The sequence below is a fragment of the Tachysurus vachellii genome, chromosome 1, assembly GCF_030014155.1.
Source record: "Tachysurus vachellii isolate PV-2020 chromosome 1, HZAU_Pvac_v1, whole genome shotgun sequence".
Taxonomy (NCBI): domain Eukaryota; kingdom Metazoa; phylum Chordata; class Actinopteri; order Siluriformes; family Bagridae; genus Tachysurus; species Tachysurus vachellii.
In genome coordinates this window covers 18,868,923-18,888,758 of record NC_083460.1, presented here as the reverse complement: position 1 = coordinate 18,888,758, position 19,836 = coordinate 18,868,923, and the positions used below count along the sequence as shown (strand labels likewise).

Below are 19,836 nucleotides of genomic sequence, written 5' to 3'. Positions count from 1 at the left end.
GTAATGTTGTTTTCCTCTCCATATGGAATCATGATTTTCATGTATTCATATATAATATATCTTCTATCTTCACTATTTACACAGGAATACACATCTTAGGAATACACATCTGTTTGATAATATAGTTATACAATCAACCAATCACATCAGTGCAGTATATAAAAAGCATACAGCTACAGATCAAGAGCTTCAGATCGTGTTCATATCAAACAGAGGTGGGCAGAGTATCTAAAATCTGTACTCAAGTAAAAGTACAAGTACTTATGGAAATATTTACTCAAGTAAGAGTAAAAGTAAAAATCTTAATAGTTACTTGAGTAAGAGTAAAAAAGTATCCGATGAAAAACTACTCAAGTAGTTAGTTACTAGTTACTTCTCATCTGATTGATATGAAGCAAAAACACTGATTTTCAAACTACTTGGAGAGCTTTCACACACCTCTCCTTAAAAGTCTCTTTATTCTGCTATTATAAAACACAGGTTGAAGTGTATATATATATATACTTTATAAGATTAATAAGATTAATTTACTTTATTCTTACATTTATTACATTTTATAAGTAAGTACATGTATTCTTTAGGTATGGATAAAACAAAATATAATTCCGTTTTTATTTTGTATATGTTCTACGCTTTAGTGAAAAAAAAAGTAAAAAAAAACTTAAGTGAGATGTCAGGATTTGCGTATAAATGCAAAACATCTTACAGTATGCAATTCAATTTATTTTGTGGAACATGGATTTGAAAATGCAGACGCTTATAATTGTAATGAGTCTGTCTGTGTTTTGCCCTGTTTCTGTCTGCTGTCTGCCTTGCTGTTAATTGTTTGCTCCACCCACTCATTGGTTACCATGGACACTAATTGCACTCTATCTGCCCCCCAGGTGTATCGTGTTAGTCGCTGATTGTCTCTGCTTGGTGATTGGTTCCTGTTTGCTATATCTAATCTGTTTGTTCACTTCCCTGCTGTTGGTCGTTGTTGTATGTTGGTGTCGATGTTCCTGTTTCCTGTGTGCTCAGTGTTCTGCCCTGTTTTGCCTGCCCGTTTGTTTGCCTGTTTCTTGTTTTGGTTTATTAAAAGACTGAACTGCACTTGGATCCTCACTCGCCTTTGTCTCGTCACGACAATAATGAACATTTGTTCATGAACGTGTTGTTTGTAGGGTTCACAGGATTGCACGAGAGCGTATATGAGGGAAAACATTCAGACAGTGTGTGAAATGTAGTATTACGTTAAGGTCAAAGTGCCCATAGTTACCAAATTACCATCAAATAGGCATAATTTTGACACTTACCGCTACGTGTTTTTTAGGTTGGAGCTGGAATTCTTGTAAGCTGCGATGTTTGTTTGTTTTGGTGCACACAGAATGCATTGCATTATAAAGCTATTATTTTTTACATCTTGGAGTGAAAATATAGAGTTAATTTGAGGCCACGGGTGATCTGCCTTTGATAAAGCGCAAACGTCTTCCTCTGCTTCAGCAATCATCTTCCAACTAAAGGTGCGCTAAACTTCAGCAGGAGATGCGCAGCATACTCTCGCAAAGCAGCCTCTCCAATGTCTCGCGAAACTTGTCATATAAACTAATTATTTATTAAATCTCATATTTATTAACATTTGAGTAACGGAGGAACGCCGCCGATTTTAGCAAAGTAAAAGTAAAGTTTTTCCACTAAAAATCTACTTGAGTAAGAGTAAAAGTATGCATCTTTAATTATACTCAAAAAGTACAAGTTACCCAAAAAATGTACTCAAGTAAATGTAACAAAGTAAATGTAATTCGTTACTACCCACCTCTGATATCAAACATCAGAATATTGAAAGGTGTGATCACAGTGGTTTTGACTGTGGCATGGTTATGGGTTCCAACCTGAATGGCTTGAGAATTTTAGAAAATGCAGATTTTTTAAAAAGTATAAACACAGAATGGTGCAAAATACATCCGGTATGCAGCACTTCTGCATGCCTTGTTGAAGAGATAGATTAGAGGAGAATTACAAGGCTGCAGTAACTCATATAATCACTTGTTACAACCATAGATGAGCCTAAAACCATCAGAAGGCACAACACATTAAACTTTGAGGTGGATAGGCTACAACTGAAGGAGGCATTGAGAATCTCTTGAAATCAGCAGTTAAAAATACTCAAACCAACCCATTTGATGCCAACAGCCATAAGATGGTAACTGAGGTCACATACCGTTATTATTTAAATGCATGATTTGAACAATAGCTAAACACAATAACTATTGTGGCGTGTTTCATTACTATGTACTGCACTGCTGACACATGACTGTCTGCTTGGATAATTGGTAAATAAACAGGTGTACAGGTTTCAGACCATGAACAGAACTAAAATAAAGAGCAATTACTGTGTTTCTCCCTTTCTGACTCTCGTTACAGGCATGTGGAGTGAGTGCAAAGCTTCAGAGTGTGGTTCTGCAGGCCTGCAGGTTCGCTCTGTCTTCTGTGTTCACTCTGAAGGCTGGAGCACACACCAATCCAACTGTCAGCTCTGGAAGCGTCCAGCTCTCCAGCGCACATGTGTGAAGGTGTGTGAGTGGCAGCGCCAGCTGTTTGAATGGCAAACATCTGCATGGGGTCCATGTTCTCCAACTCCTCCCTTGGCTACCGAGCAATGTGTGACAGCACAGAATGGCCTGCAGAAGCGTACTGCAATCTGTGTACTTCATTTGAATGGCACCACCGTGAGCTCTCATATGTGTGAAACATTTTCTCCCACCCCAGAGCTGGAAATGGCGTGTCTGCTGCCATGCCCGCTTGACTGTGTTGTTTCAAGCTTCTCTCACTGGTCATCTTGCAGCCGTACCTGTGCTCCTGCTCTACAGCACCGTACACGGCAGGTGTTAGCCCCGCCTCTTTATGGTGGATCTCCATGTCCGAGCCTCACGCAGGTCCGCCCCTGTAGTCAAAATGTTGCCCAGTGTCCCTCTGACCAACAAAAACACAGCTACAGCTTGTGGGCAGGACCGTGGAGTCCTTGCAGACGCAAAGGCCTGATGCCTAGTGGAAGGACTACAGTTGAATTTAGTAATAGTCTGAGTGGACACATAGTGGTCAAATCATCACATAACGTCAAGCAGCATGCTGGGAATTTCCTCTTTCATCATCACCATGATCATCACAGAAGCCTCAAAGCAGCATGGGATATGCACATCGGCTACCAAACACGGCAAGTTCGTTGCGTGAGAAGTGACGGCAAAAACGCTATGTTAAGGTGAGTTAAATAATCAATCAATGAATGAATAATCACTAAACAATTAATGAAATAAATCATAAATACCCATGCACCATGCAATTATCTTAACAGATACAATAAAAACTGTTTTTTACTGCAACCTGGTGACAGTCTTGTATATGTGTTCCCTTGTATCTGCTTTCAGTTGCATGTGTATGAATATTTTGTTTCAAATTATTGCACATTGGGTCATTACAAGCTCGGCATATGCAAATAATACATCCAAGCCCTTTGACACTCACAGCTAATGAATACCAATGTTTGTGCCTGTTTGGAAAATGCCAACTGACTGCAGGAATATTTCTGTCTGTTTACAGATCTTCTCAGTCTTCTGTGTGTGTGTGTGTGTGTGTGTGTGTGTGTGTGTGTGTGTGTTGTGATTTGTGTGTATTATGAGGATTTCCATACTCACCAAAAATTAATTTCTCTCTATTTTTAAGATATTGTTTCTCACATAATGCGATAAATACACACGAAACCTTATGACTAGTGTTATGCAATATAAAGGTGTGGGATGTAAGAATAAAACAATATTGCATGAACCAACAGCATCTGCCACTGCCATGGATAAAAACAAAGGGTTAGAGGAGGAACGCATTGCCTCACTCTTCCTAAGCTTAGCTTAGCTTAGGTTAGTATCTTTTGTATGATGGGAGAGCTACCTGGTGGGTGGGAATTTGCATGTGACCAAATTGGTGAGAAAAATGGGGACATTTTTAAAATGACTATTAAAGTATAATTACGAAAAACTACATTTATTTTTTTAAATTAGAACCATGCATTGAATGCATCTAGCAGTTATATCCTACAAGCCAATATGTTTGATCCACGTTAGCACGTCTCAAAACTCCGATACAGGACGAGCAAACTAGATGCCACTAAAACTCCACATTTTAATATAATCCTGTACCATGAACCAACAATAGATACTCCAACACTTTCTCATGATCCTTTAAAGAACCTATTTGAGAGTTCATTAGCATACATATTAAAATGTCCAAAGAGAAGCTCAATCATATTAACACTGAGAAAATGTGAGCATCTCTGTCAAATTTAGTTGTTCAATTAGAATGTAATTAGAGAGTAAAGTAATTAACATTTCTGGGAAAGCCCAACCAGTTAATTATACTGATTAATTATGGCTTAATTGTGTCTATAAACTGTAGTAGCTGTTACTTTTATCACAGCATCAAATTTGCATATGAGAAGAACTAAAAAATGATTCACAAATTAAAATAATAAACGCATTAAATCTTCAATTTCTTTTCTGTTTTTTTCTGAATATCTGTGTATTTATGTTATCGTTGTAAGAAATAATCAAATCAAATCAAATTTTATTAGTCACATACACATACATGCAGAGTATGTATGTAAAGTGTGTAATTTTACACATGAAAATATTATGCTCATGCAGTATTTATGAATTTGCAATAGACCAAATATGTCTACGCTGATGTTTTCAATATACTTCTTAATAAATACTGAAACACCATTCAGGTTCAGCAGGGACAATTCACCTCCACACAACCAGAGAGAGATCCCACAAAATCTAAAGCTGTTCTTCTCTTGTTACGGGGATTTCCTGTTTGTAGAGCATATAAAGTTCAAGGGCACAATAGAACAGGTGTGAAGTCCAAATGTTCTCCAGTCGCTTCAAAATTAACCAAGATTTTTATTGGGATAAAAAAAACAAGATTTTGAAGACACTGTTTTATTTATATTTATTTATTTATTTATTTATTTATTTGTTTGTTTGTTTGTTTATTAAGGATTAAATGTCATTGTAATAGGACTGTGCATGAAAGCTAATAGATTCAGACAGAGCGAATAGATGAAATTCACCAATTGAGTAACAAATGTGTCATTAATTCTAAAATCTAACAAATATACTTTGGAAATTATTCTTTGTGAGTCTTATGTAATACTGTGAATGTTTTGGGCTTAGATCAGTTCTCTACAGTGAATAATGATCATGAGATAAGTTTTTCCTCCTTTTCCAGTCTTTGTGACCATGTTGGCACCAGTGTAAACTTTCGCTCTTGCTTGATGCCAAGAGACTGTGACGTTGCTGCTTGGTCAGCATGGAGCCTGTGCTCTAAAACATGTAGGGCAATAGAGCAATCAGCAGGCTTTCGTAGCAGGAAGCGCAGTGTGAGGAAAGTTCCTATTGCTGGAGGAGAAGAATGTCCTGCCTTGGAAGAAGTAGAGACTTGTAACACACTGGAAGAGTTGCTTCCACTTTGTCCCAGGTAAATGATCAGAAATGTCCATTATATAGTAAATGATTTAATCCCTTTAGTTTTGGCCTTCTGAGATACCTAATAGATACTCCAACAGCAGGATTGGGACATATTTATCACAAAAAATTAACCTGCAAAAGGAACAATAATGATGTGGATTGAGTGATGTGAATTGAGTAATATTCACTGCTGATATCATTGCTGAAACACAGGTATGACTGGAAGCTGACGAACTGGGGTCCATGTCAGATAAGACCTCTTATTAGTCAGCATGACCATCGCCATGGCAACAGCAGTTTCCTATGTGGAGGTGGGATCCAGACCCGGGAGGCCTACTGTGTTAGGATATTTGCCAACACAACAAAATCCCACAGTAAGAACATCACTCGTATAAACATTGGGAATGCTGAATTGCTGTGCAGCACCATAAGGTTTTCTTATTATCATCATTGCATGGCTGTTTCTGTAATGTTTTGTGAAATGGTTCCTTAATACCATGCTATTCATCACTTCTTTGGTGGCTTTGCATGCAAGTTAAAAAATTTAATCATATATAATATATCATATGTCAAGAACAGCATGGGGTAAACCATCAGAGGAGCAAAATGCTCACAAACCCAGACAATCCATAGCCACTTCCAGGATAGCAGAGATACCCGTCGCATATGGCAGGGCATACAAATCACAAACTACAAGACCGCTTCACCTGCCCATGAAAGTGACGGGAGATTTGTTGAAAATGAGGAGAACTTTATGCAGAGTTAACCCACGGAAGGCTGTTGGACCAGACAACATTCCTGGCAGGGTGCTCAAGGAATGTGCAGAACAGCTTGTGGATGTCTTCACTGGCATCTTTAACATTTCCCTGAGCAGCGCTGTTGTTCCTACATGCCTCAAGACAAGCTGTTCATAGACTTTAGTTCAACATTCAACACAATCATCTCTCTTCCACATGGATCCTGGACTTTCTGACTGGGAGACCTCAGTCAGTCCGGATTGGGGATATCATCTCCAGCCCCACCACACTGATCACTGGAGCCCCTCAGGGCTGCATGGTCAGTCGAATGTTCACCTTGCTGACTTACAACTGTATAGCAATGCACAGATCGAACTATATCATCAAGTTCGCCAATTACACGACCGTGGTGAGTCTCATTAGCAAGAATGACGAGTCGGCATACAGAGAGGAGGTGCAACAGCTAACTGCCTGGTGTAGAGCCAACAACCTGTCTCTGAATGTTGATAAAACTAAAGAGATGGTTGTTGCCTTCAGAAGAGCACAGAGCGACCACTCTCTGCTGAACATTGATGGATTATCTGTAGAGATCATCAAGAGCACCACATTTCTTGGTGTTTATCTAGCAGAGAACTTCACCTGGTCACTCAACACCAGCTCCATCACCAAGAAAGCCCAGCAGCGTCTCTACTTCTTACGAAGGCTGAGAAAGGCACATCTCCCTCCCCCCATCCTGGCCATGCAGCTGCATCACTGTCTGGTTTGGGAACTGCACTATCTCGGATCACAAGGCCCTGCAGCGGATAGTAGTGATGGGAAGTTCGGTTCTTTTCCGCAAACCGGTTCTTTCGGACAGTTCGTTTTAATGAACTAGTTCAATAATCCAGTTCACCAGTTCTTTTATGTCCTGACGTAATGACGTCATTCACAATAACGTAATGACGTAAATTCCTTCATCCCGCCACTGCCGGCAGATATTAATACAATCAATTTAACACATTTGAAAATTTCTTTGTAATCATAACTTTACTTGAATACGTTTCTTACATTTAAGTTTTGCAACTAAAACACCCAGTACAGGCATTGATGTGCAAACGTGGGTGTTTTACGTGTCTTAAAGATATAAAGTTAATAAACTAATCTTCATCAACTTACAAAAACTTACAAAAAAAGTATCATTTTGAAATGTTTCTTTCGCTCCATCAGTTGTTTCAAAAACTAATGCAACTGAGTTAAACGCTCATACGTTGATAAAACATTAAATCATAATCATTTCCCTTTGTTGCTGTATCGGTTCAGTGATTTACGCATGCGCAGTAACAACAGCTCATCAGTTCTCAGTATGTCGGACGTGTCCGAAGCAAACAGTTCTCAGTTCAGTGTACTGATGATTCGCTGTATCGGTTCAGTGATTCAAGCATGCACAGTATCAACAGCTCATCGGTTTTCGGACGCGTCTGAAAGAAACAGTTCTCAGTTCTGTACCTATGATTCGCTGTATCGGTTCAGTATTCACGCATGCGCAGTATCAACAGCTCGAGCTCAGCACATGTCTCAGTTCAGTGTACAGGGGTTACATATACTCCGGATTATTAGTTTATTTAGAGTCGGAGGGGCTGTCAGGCATGACCGAAAGTGAGTAACTTCAGTAACTTGTGGATCAGCGCTGACTCAAGACTCGAACTGTTTAGAACGAATCAGTCCGGTTTGGTGAGCTGGTTCATTCGGCCATCACTAGCGGATAGTGAGGACAGCTGAGATCATTGGAGTCTCTCGTCTCTCTATCATGGACATTTACACCACACGCTGCATCCGCAAAGCCAACAGCATTGTGGACCTCACATACCCCTCACACACACACACACACACTTCACCCTACACACACACACACACACACACACACACACACACACTTCACCTCACACACTCCACACACACACACACAGACTTCACCCTACACACACACACACACACACACACACACACACTTCACCTCACACACACACCCCACACACACACACACACACACACTTCACCCCACACACCATTCACACACACACACTTCACCCCACACACCCCTCACACACACACACCACCCCACACACCCCTCACACACACTTCACCCCTCACACACACACACTTTTCACCCCTCACACGCACACACACTTTTCACCCCTCACACGCACACACACTTCACCCCACACACCCCTCACACACACACTTCACCCCTCACACACACACACTTCACCCCACACACCCCTCACACACACACTTCACCCCACACACACACTTCACCACACACACCCCTCACACACACACCCCTCACACACACACTTCACCCCACACACCCCTCTCACACACACACACACTTCACCCCACACACCCCTCTCTCACACACACACACACACACACTTTAACCCACACACCCCTCACACACACACACTTCACCCCACACACCCATCACACACACAAACACACTTGACACCACACACCCCTCACACACACACTTCACCCCACACACCCCTCACACACACACACACTTCACCCCACACACCCCTCACACACACACACGCTCAGACACTTCACCCCACACACCCCTCACACAGACAAACTTCACCACACACACCCCTCACACACGCACATACACTTCACCCCCACACACACACACTTCACCCCACACACACTTCAACCCACACACCCCTCACACACACACCACCCCACACACCCCTCACACACACTTCACCCCTCACACACACACACACTTTTCACCCCACACACCCCTCACACGCACACACACTTTTCACCCCACACACCCCTCACACACACACTTCGCCCCTCACACACACACACACACACACACACACACTTCACCCCACACACCCCTCACACACACACGCACACACACACTTCACCCCACACACCCCACACACACACACGCACACACACACTTCACCCCTCACACACACACTTCACCCCACACACCACTCACACACGCACACACACACACTTCACCCCACACACCCCTCACACACACACACTTCACCCCACACACTCCTCACACACGCACACACACTTCACCCCACACACCCCTCACGCACACACACTTTTCACCCCCCACACACACACTTCACCCCACACACACACACACACACACACACACTTCAGTGCACACACACACACACACTTCACCCCACACACCCCTCACACACACACACTTCACCCCACACACCCCTCACATACACACACGCACTTCACCTCCCACACACACACACCCCTCACACACACACTTTACCCCACACATCCCACACACACACTTCACCCCACACACCCCTCACACACACACACACACACTTCACCACACACGCACTTCACCCCACACACACACTTCACCCCACACACACACTTCACCCCACACACACTTCACACCCCTCACATACACACACACTTCACCCCTCACACATACACACTTCACCCCTCACACATACACACTTCACCCCACACACCCCTCACACACACACACTTCACCCCACACACCCCTCACACACACTTCACCCCACACACCCCTCACACACACACACTTCACCCCACACACCCCTCACGCACACACACTTCACCCCACACACCCCTCACACACACACACACACACTTCACCCCACACACCTCTCACACACACACTTCACCCCACACACCCCTCACACACACACACTTCACCCCACACACCCCTCACACACACACTTCACCCCACACACCCCTCACACACACTTCACCCCACACACCCCTCACACACACTTCACCCCACACACCCCACACACACACACACTTCACCCCACACACCTCTCACACACACTTCACCCCACACACCCCTCACACACACACACTTCACCCCACACACCCCTCACGCACACACACTTCACCCCACACACCCCTCACACACACACACACTTCACCCCACACACACACACACACTTCACCCCCTCACACACACTTCACCACACACACAATCAGCCCACACAACCCTCACACACACACACACTTCACCCCACACCCCCCCACACACACACTTCACCCCACACACCTCTCACACACACACTTCACCCCACACACCCCTCACACACACACACTTCACCCCACACACCCCTCACACACACACTTCACCCCACACACCCCTCACACACACACACTTCACCCAACACACCCCTCACACACACTTCACACCCCTCACATACACACACACACTTCACCCCCCCACACACACACTTCACCACACACACACACACACTTCACCGCACACACCCCTCACACACACACTTCACCCCACACACCCCACACACGCACTTCACCCCACACACCCCTCACACACACACACACACTTCACCCCACACACCCCTCACACACACACACACACTTCACCCCACACACACTTCACTCCCCCACACACACTTCACCCCACACACTCATCACACACACATTCACCCCACACACCCCTCACACACACACACACTTCACCCCACACACACACACTTCACCCCCCCCCCCTCACACACACTTCACACCCCTCTCACACACACACTTCACCCCCCCCACACACACACACTTCACCCCCCACACACACTTTACACCGCCCCCACACACACACTTTACCCCACACACACACACACACACACACACACACACACACACACTTCACCCCACACACCCCTCACACACACACCCCTCTCACACACACACACTTCACCCCTCACACACACACACTTCACCCCCACACACACACACACTTCACCCCACACACACACACACACACTTCACCCCACACACAGACACACACTTCACCCCCACACACACACTTCACCCCTCACACACACACATACACTTCACCCCACACACCCCCTCACACACACACACTTCACCCCACACCCCTCTCACACACACACACTTCACCCCACACACCCCTCACATGTGAAATCAATGTGAAACTTGACTGGAAGCCAATGCAATAAGGATAAAATAGGAGTGATGTGTTCATATCTTCTGGTTCTAGTTAGGACTCTAGCTGCTGTGTTCTGGACTAATTGGAGCTTGTTTATGCTCCTACATAAGGAACATCCAGACAGCAAAGCATTACAATAATCCAACCTAGAGGTAACAAATGCATGAACTAGTGTTTCTGCATCATGTAATGACATCATATTTCTTATCTTAGCAATGTTTCTGAGATGAAAGAAGGCCTTGTGATATTATTTATGTGAGCTTCAAATGAGAGACCGGTATCAATAATCACACCGAGGTCTTTTACTGCTGTACATTATGTAATAGAAAGACCATTCAGAGTTACTCTGTAATCAGAAAGCTTACTTCTGGCTGCTCGTGGTCCTAGTTAAAGAACTTCTGTCTGTCAGAGTTAAGCAGGAGGAAATTAGTAAGCATCGACTGTCTAATGTTAAAGAACTATTCTTTAATAGTTTTCTTAAGAACTATTCTTTAATAGTAATAACAATCTTATTAGCTCATATCTGACTTATCTGAAACATATAGCTGGGTGTCATCAGCATAGCAGTGGAAGCTAATATCATGTTTATGAATAATTGCACCAAATTGCCTGAAACAGAACCTTACGGAGCACCGAACATTATTTTAGTTTGTTTAGAGTGGTCACCATTTAGATCTATGAACTGGTATCAATCTGTCAAATAAGGCCTGAGCCAGGAGAGAGCTGTCCCTTTAACACCGACAACATGTTCTAGCCTATCAAGTAGTATAACATGGTCAATGGTGTCAAAAGCTGCACTAAGATCAAGTAAAACTAGCAATGAGGCAAAACCCTGATCAGAGGTCAGTAACAGGTCATGAAAGCATTCACACAACCAGATTGTGTGCCAGTTTCTTTCCACAAGCCATCAGACTCCACAAAAACTGAACTGAACTTTACCGGGCACAATACACACACATACACACACACACACACACATATGCATCAACCATGTGGACTGCACTGACCTACATCAAATACTGTACATGCTCTTCCAATATACATCCAAGTCTACAGCACCACCATATCAAACTGTTTACATGATGTTTTTACACACTGTTTTTGCTCTTTACACATTCTGTTTTACACATTTCAGTCGACTGCTGTTTTGTACAATACATTACAACACCTCATATAACAGCTGCTATAATGCTAATGTGTTCAGTACAGTATTTCTGGTCAGTGCTGCTTTTGTTTATTGTCTTGTATTGTTTGTCCTGCACTGTCTTTGTCTTGTGTACACTGTGTACACCAGGTTGCACAGATGCACTTTATGTGTCTAGGACTAACTTAATTAAATCCTTATCTTGTTCTTTGTTCTATGTAGCTCTATAGTCCTGGAGAAACGTTGTCTCATTTCACTGTGCACTGCAACAGATATATATGATTAAAAAAGACAATAAAAGCTTCTTGACTTGACCATTACTTACACATTATCCTTCTGTATTAATATCACTCACAGACAAAAGTTGTATAACATGTCTCTCTGTTTGTCCAGTATCCCGACCTGTTGGGCAGAACCTATGCTACAATCCTCCTCCATCAATGATCCAGTTTTGTTCCATTCCATGTTTTAAACCTTGCCATCTCTCTGATTGGTCACCTTGGGGACCTTGTATCCATGACAACAGTGTAGAGCATCCTGGAACAAAAGGTGAGAGATGAAACATCCCACTCAAAGCTCATGGGAGATTTCAATCGAAGTAAACTCACACATTTCCAGCACATTTTCTTGTTGAGGTTGAGCTAATGTCAGAATTTGTGATGCTGTATAATCTGTATATCCTGGACCCAGTTTATTCTCTGTGCCCATTTTTAATCTATGTTTAATTAAGATATAGTAAAAGAGAGAAAGAATGTAGGGGGAAAGCAAATTGTTTCTCTTTAATTTCTTAAAGGAATATTGAATGCTGCACTGGAATTATTTATAGGACACATATACATTTATTTGAGCTTGAACTGAGAGGGAAACCTTCTGATCACCAACTCAGAGCATTAACTATTTTAATTTTGTTGAGTAACACCAGTACTCAGTATTGAACATGAAACATGATTTTGGTCTACCAAATCTGGGATAGATAACTGGTGAAGTAGTAAATATGTCTTTTGTCCTGTATTCACTTTATGGTATCTATTCAAATGATTGTGCCGTAAAACACTGACTCAATTTATCAACCTCTTGTATTTGTTTTTTTTTTGTCATGAGGCATAGCAGTGAAAAAATAACAGCTGCAAACTTATAAAATATTATAGTATGTTCATAGTATTGTAGCATAGAGTCTCTCCTGGAGCTGTATTTGTGTTCAAATCTGTGTTGTATTTTTTTATTTTGCATTCAGTCGTGCAGTTGCAGTCCTAGAGGATCTAGTTTAATGTAATAAATGTTGTGATGCTTGTTACCATGTCTATCACTCATTGATGAAATTTTGCAATTTTAATATCTTGTATGGTGTGGACGTATTGTCCTTTGCTTTATATATCGATTTATCGGTTTCAGATTTGTAAGTTGCTTTGGAAATTTGCTAAATAAATTAATGGCTGTAAATGTGTGAAAGAGCTTACTATGGTGGTTGACATATGTAGTCTTTATAATCCCTGCATTTTATGTGATTCAATGCTTAAACTCTATTTCTTCTGATTATATATATGTCATTAACTATTTCACCAGCTATCCCACATGCAATGCATTCTCACTCTACTTATAAAGTTATAACTATGTTGAAATGTTACCATAATTTAAGAATAACCTCCATGTACCTGCTATAGGACTTGTGTTTATGATGTAGATTTCGGTCACTGAGTCTGTACTTAATTAGCAGCTTTCTCTCCATTTTTCCATTGATTCATGACATGTTCATTGTTCTCATTTCATATTCTGGTCTGCAGCCGGCTTCTTTTACTGCTTTTACTGTTTCTCTCCATTGTATCAGTTAAATCATTATGCAGATATAAAAAAAACCCTCTGCAGCTCTAGATTGCTTTCTGTCTGAGACATAAAATGAGTGCAGTCTCCTCTGGTGTGTTTGTTTTAAGATTGCTCAAATATGAATGTAATGGCATAAGTAAACTGAGAGAAATGCTTATAGATTTTGACAGGTGCAGAAACCCATTTCATACTTACCTTGTCATTTGTCACACTAGTACTATTCCACCTCACAGGCAAAACGATTCTACAGTCATCCCGTCCCCTCTCTCTCTCTCTCTCTCTCTCTCTCTCTCTCAGGTTTTAAGTCGAGAATGCGCTTTATTGTTGAGGAGCCCTGGGGTGAGTCTGAGAGCTGCCCTCATGTTAGTGAAGCGATGACCTGTGATCACCCCATAAGCTTCCAGTGGCATGTGATATCTCAGGGACCCTGCATGCCTCAGGATGGAGCATGTGGCCACGGAGTCCAAGAGCAGGCAGTGGAGTGTGTTTCTGTGACAGGTTCCTCACTCTTTTGTCATGTTTTTTTCTTAATTCACAGTACTGTATCCTATACACACTGATATTAGACATCATGTTTCCACTTCTTTGTCTTTCACTGGAATGGACTAACCTCATCCCCACAGAGATAAATGTGGCTCATTTATCAGAATACACACTGACTTTGAGAGAGCAGGACATCATGGGACACTCTGCTAATGACCGTCATTAAACACCAAGAGACGTGGACATAGTAGCCTCTGTACCAGTGGGAGCCAGAGCTCCATATATTTTATCCCTGAGATGATCGCTAAAGGCTTCCAGCCATGTTTTGAAGGCTCCTTTGGGGTTTCAGTCAGGGGCACAGATGTCTCATGGCTGTCTGCCGCATCTCTCTCTCTCTCTCACACACACACACACTCGTACACACAGTGCAAGTGTGTTCGTCACTTTTCCTCTGGCTGTGTGAAGCATGTCACAAAGCTAGTCAAATGTAATTTACAAATAAACAGTCACTGCAGGAAATATAGGCTGTAAATTCTTAAAAGGAAAAAAAAATACAAAGCATTATTCCTGCATGTGAGCCGTGACTGGACATAATGTAGTCAATTCAGCTTTGGGAGCTGGACACACTGCTCCGGATTCTATGTTTCGAATCTTCTAAATTATTAAATATTGATGAAATATGTCATAAAAAAATTATAATTAGTTTTGTGATAGTTCTATAATTCTATAACCAAATCCTGAAATATTCTTTATTTATGTTGCACTTATTTTATTAATCATTAGACTAACATCTTGCAATACTCTCATTCCCAAGCCTTTTAACTACTAGATTGTAGCATCGTGGTACTCATTAACTGATCATCAGATCAACATTAATATTAAAGAGTTCATGGGAAATGGTGCCACATCAGCAATATTGTCATTCAAATCTCATGACTCATGTGATTAATTTAATAAATTGCCTGCACTAGAATCCATTTTCCAGATTTCAGTTATGTTAAAGTTTCAGTTAAATTGAATGTCATCAAAACCTGCTAGAAGAACCTGCTAGGAGTTTTGTGCAAGTTTCAGAAAGATTAGAATTTTAGTAATAATAACAAATAATGTGTAATTGTAATTATTTTCAGAGTTGTTGAATTGTGGAAAGTGTGTTTTCAGAAGAGGGAGTGTGGGCTTGATTGAAAGATTCAGCATTTTTTTACATCTCACAAAATACAACCTTTTTTTTATTCTGTCTAGCCTAATTTATTAGATCATACAACACCCCATATATAGAACATGCTGATGTGAAATAAATAAATATATATCGTCGCTGTCGGGCAGAAACCTCGTATGTCCAAATTTTGTCAATTTCATATTTTTTCACATATCGATGCTATTGGTCAGTCCCCACGTGGGTCTGTTATTTTTACAAGTTATTAACCAATCTAAAGTCTTGAAAATAGCTTGAGGGCAAATCTCTTAACTCCATTGGACACTTCAACTGTCCACCTCTTCCTCACTCCGTGGGAGAGCTTCGCGGCATATTTCTCCTCAAGAAGAGTTGCAACGAATCAACACATCTTCTGAGGTAAATGTCTTCAAAACACTGGGCTCAAAGAAAAAAAATCCTTGACCCCCGCTAGTTCTGGTGCTTGTCTGAGGGCAGGAATTTAGCGCAAGACAATCCACTGCAACGCGGACTAAACCCTGTGCATTACAGATAAGGTATAGCATTTTTTTAATTTCCTGAAAAATAACGGTTTTGGAGATACGAGGATTCTGACTGACAGCGACGATATATATATATATATATATAGATATATATATATATATATATATATATATATATATATATATATTTTCAAACAAAGTCTAAAATCAAAGTACAAATCAATCAAAATAAAATCATAAATAATTTCAGAACATTTTTTATCTTCAATGTGAAACTAAGGCATATAAAATATTAAAAAAGAAACATTTTATGACAAATTACAAAAAAGATTACACTGCACTGGAATTACATCACTAAATATTCATAGTGGCCCAGTAAAGTGACAAATGCCATATTCCATTTCTCACTCCTGTTATGCAAACCAGGATGTAGTCGCTCCTTAGATCCAGCTAAGTAAATATCTGAGCTTCCTGGAGCTGCTCTAGGGCAGGTGGTAACAGCAATAAGGGGTAGGGGTGCTACACAGTGATGGCATTAAGGCCCCGATAGTCAATGCATGGTCGCAAGCCCTCATTCTTTTTTCTACAAAGAAAAAGTCGGATGAAGCCAGCTGTCAGAGCCTCCTTGATCTGTTCCTCTATGGTCTGAGTCTTGGGGTAGACGGGGTAGATGCAGTTCTTGGGTGTGATAGTGTTTGGTAAGAGGTCAATGCAGCAGTCCCATTGTCGGTGGGGGGGTAACATAGTATCCTGTTCCTTACTGAAGACCTCCTTCAGGTCTCGGTATTCCCTGGACATGGTCATGACTTTTTATGGTGGTAGTACGGCAGGTCTGGTGCATGGTATGTTTTAGGCAATGGACTGACATTAGGAGGACCAGTGATTAATTTCCTTTCCTGCTCAAGATATCTGTAGGTCATGATCTTGGAGCCAAGAAAAGCCTAGGATGATTTGGTTAGCAGGAGAGTTGGTGATTAGCATGGTTATTTACTCAAAGTGGAAGAGTCCAATCTGGATAGTCAGCAGGAGTGTTTGGTGCATGATGAGACTGCCCCCAGTTGGATGCTTATGCTGTGATATTTAGACGGACGGTGCATGGGGTGATAGGAAGCTCGAGGTCTTGGACGAGGTGGTGGATGATGTTAACAGTCCATTACTGCTGAAACCAAAGGAGAGGAGCCATTTAGGTGCAGCATGTCTGGTAATAGAAAACTGACTGGGTAGGAATTCATTGCCAAATAAAGCCTTTGCATGTCACAGCAGTAAAGATCAACTAGATCAAGATCAAATAAAGATGTAAATGACTAACGATCATGAATTTAGCAAAATAAATTATGTAAAAGAGCTTAAAAAAAGTATGCATTGTTTGTCACAAGATAAAAAAAAATATGTTCCATGCCGAAAAAGACTGAGGGGTGCTTCAACAAAATATTAGTTAGGGGTGAATGTTGAAATTGTGCATTCCATTTAATGAGTACACACACACAAACCAATCCATTATATGGAATTAGCTCATGTTAGTTATTCAGTATGTTCTTGTTGACACTGTGCTGCCATTTCAACTCTTGACTTGAGAATGTTTGTGATCATCAGTTTAACTTCAGATCCTTTTGTATGACTACATCCAGTCTATTGGTTCAGTCATTTATCAGATATGTAAGTCATTTGTACAGAATTGTTAAATAGTGATCATTGGCCTTCTTTCCCCCAGTAAAATTATGTAAAATATTCAATCAGAACTTATTGTTGAATTCAATATCCTAGATCTTCAGTTTATTTATACTGTGAAGCTGGTGGATATTTTATGCTTAGCAATCCTAAACATGGCATTAAATGCCAGACAAGACTTAAGTGTGAATTTTTTTTTTCTGTGTACAGACATTCTTTGATCCCGTTTCCTATTGTGCCTACTTGATTCATATCTAATATACTTCAACTCGATCAGTCAGGAAAATGACTCTGTCCAAAACAGCTATTTTTTAACATCTAAACATTGTGATTTTTCAAAGAGGAATCAAATGGCACTTTCATAAAATAACAAACTCTGTGCTAATTTCACTTAGTGAGTCATTAAATGTACATTTTAGTATTGCACATTGTTCAAATTGATTTGCATTTTTGTAATTGTGTGAGATTGAATGAGATTGTGTTAATAATTGTGTGTGTCTGTGAACTAGTCCTTTCTACTTTTATAAAATGTATTTTGTAATAAAGCACATTGAATTGAATCGGGGGGCACGGTGGCTTAGTGGTTAGCACGTTTGCCTCACACCTCCAGGGTTGGGGGTTCAATTCCCACCTCCGCCTTGTGTGTGTGGAGTTTGCATGTTCTCCCCGTGCCTCAGAGGTTTCCTCCAGGTACTCCGGTTTCCTCCCCGGTCCAAAGACATGCATGATAGGTTGATTGGCATCTCTGGAAAATTATCCATAGTGTGTGATTGCGTGAGTGAATGAGAGTGTGTGTGTGTGCCCTGCGATGTGTTGGCACTCCGTCCAGGGTGTATCCTGCCTTGATGCCCGATGACGCCTGAGATAGGCACAGGCTTCCTGTGACCCGAGGTAGTTCGGATAAGCGGTAGAAAATGAGTGAATTGAATCGAAGTGCAATGAACTTGAATCAAAGTTGAAGCTCTCAGGTCTAAAATCTACAACAAAGACAAATGAAACTAGAAGCAAACCGAACATCCATCACACTTTCTTATACTACAGGAGACGTCGTTCCCAATGAGCGGTGTCCAGGTGATCCTCCTCCTCTACAGAAGTCGTGTGAGATGCCGTGTCCTGAAGATTGTGTGCTTGGAGAGTGGAGCTCCTGGTCCTCCTGTTCCCACTGCTGCTCCAGCAAACAAGTGCAGGGCAAACAAACCCGCTCTCGTGTCATTCTCGCACCTTCAGGAGAGCGTAAGACATTTCAACCTCCATCAAATCACATAAATACCCCAGCAGGGAAACAACTAATCTTAATTATAATTTATGGCAATGGCGGCTGGCACTGAATATGTAACACCAAGTGTGAAAATAGCCTTGAATTATTGATTTGCTTGAGGATTCAAATTAATATGCACCACTGGTCAGTCCTGTGGCAAAATAATTGATGGCAAACAAAAACAGTGGGCGAATATCATGCAAATGAGCTCCTTTGAATGCTTTATGTCTGAAAGCAATTATTAGTTAGTTAGTTTTTTGTTTTTTTTATATCCAGAAAGCAGAAATCAGACACGGTTTCTGCTGTCAGAAATAATTTCTTAAACATGTGTAGAGAGAACTTTTTTTACATAATTGTTGTTGTTGTTGTTGTTGTTGTTGTTATGCATGGTTTGAGTTACACTATATTTTGATGTGTTCGAATGAGTAATGTTTGAAAGAGTCACGTGTTTATGAGCCACACTCCTGTATACATACATGAAAGTAGAAACCTTTATTTATTCTTCATTTATGTCTAAGATTTAAATGAAAGATCTTTGGATCAGAGGACTGTAGATCAGTTCTGGTTCTGGATAATACACTAATGAT

The 19,836-nt window shown here is 41.3% G+C and overlaps 1 protein-coding gene across 1 annotated transcript in view; it reads left to right on the top strand.

Annotated features, from left to right (window-relative positions):
* Positions 1 to 19,836, top strand: part of thsd7bb (thrombospondin, type I, domain containing 7Bb) — a 112,817-nt gene that overhangs the window by 68,861 nt on the left and 24,120 nt on the right. The window contains exons 3-8 of the mRNA XM_060863954.1: positions 2,404 to 3,238; positions 5,260 to 5,508; positions 5,712 to 5,872; positions 12,760 to 12,915; positions 14,485 to 14,685; positions 19,033 to 19,224. Coding sequence (XP_060719937.1) covers positions 2,404 to 3,238; positions 5,260 to 5,508; positions 5,712 to 5,872; positions 12,760 to 12,915; positions 14,485 to 14,685; positions 19,033 to 19,224 — 1,794 coding nt within the window. The remainder of the gene's footprint in view (positions 1 to 2,403; positions 3,239 to 5,259; positions 5,509 to 5,711; positions 5,873 to 12,759; positions 12,916 to 14,484; positions 14,686 to 19,032; positions 19,225 to 19,836) is intronic.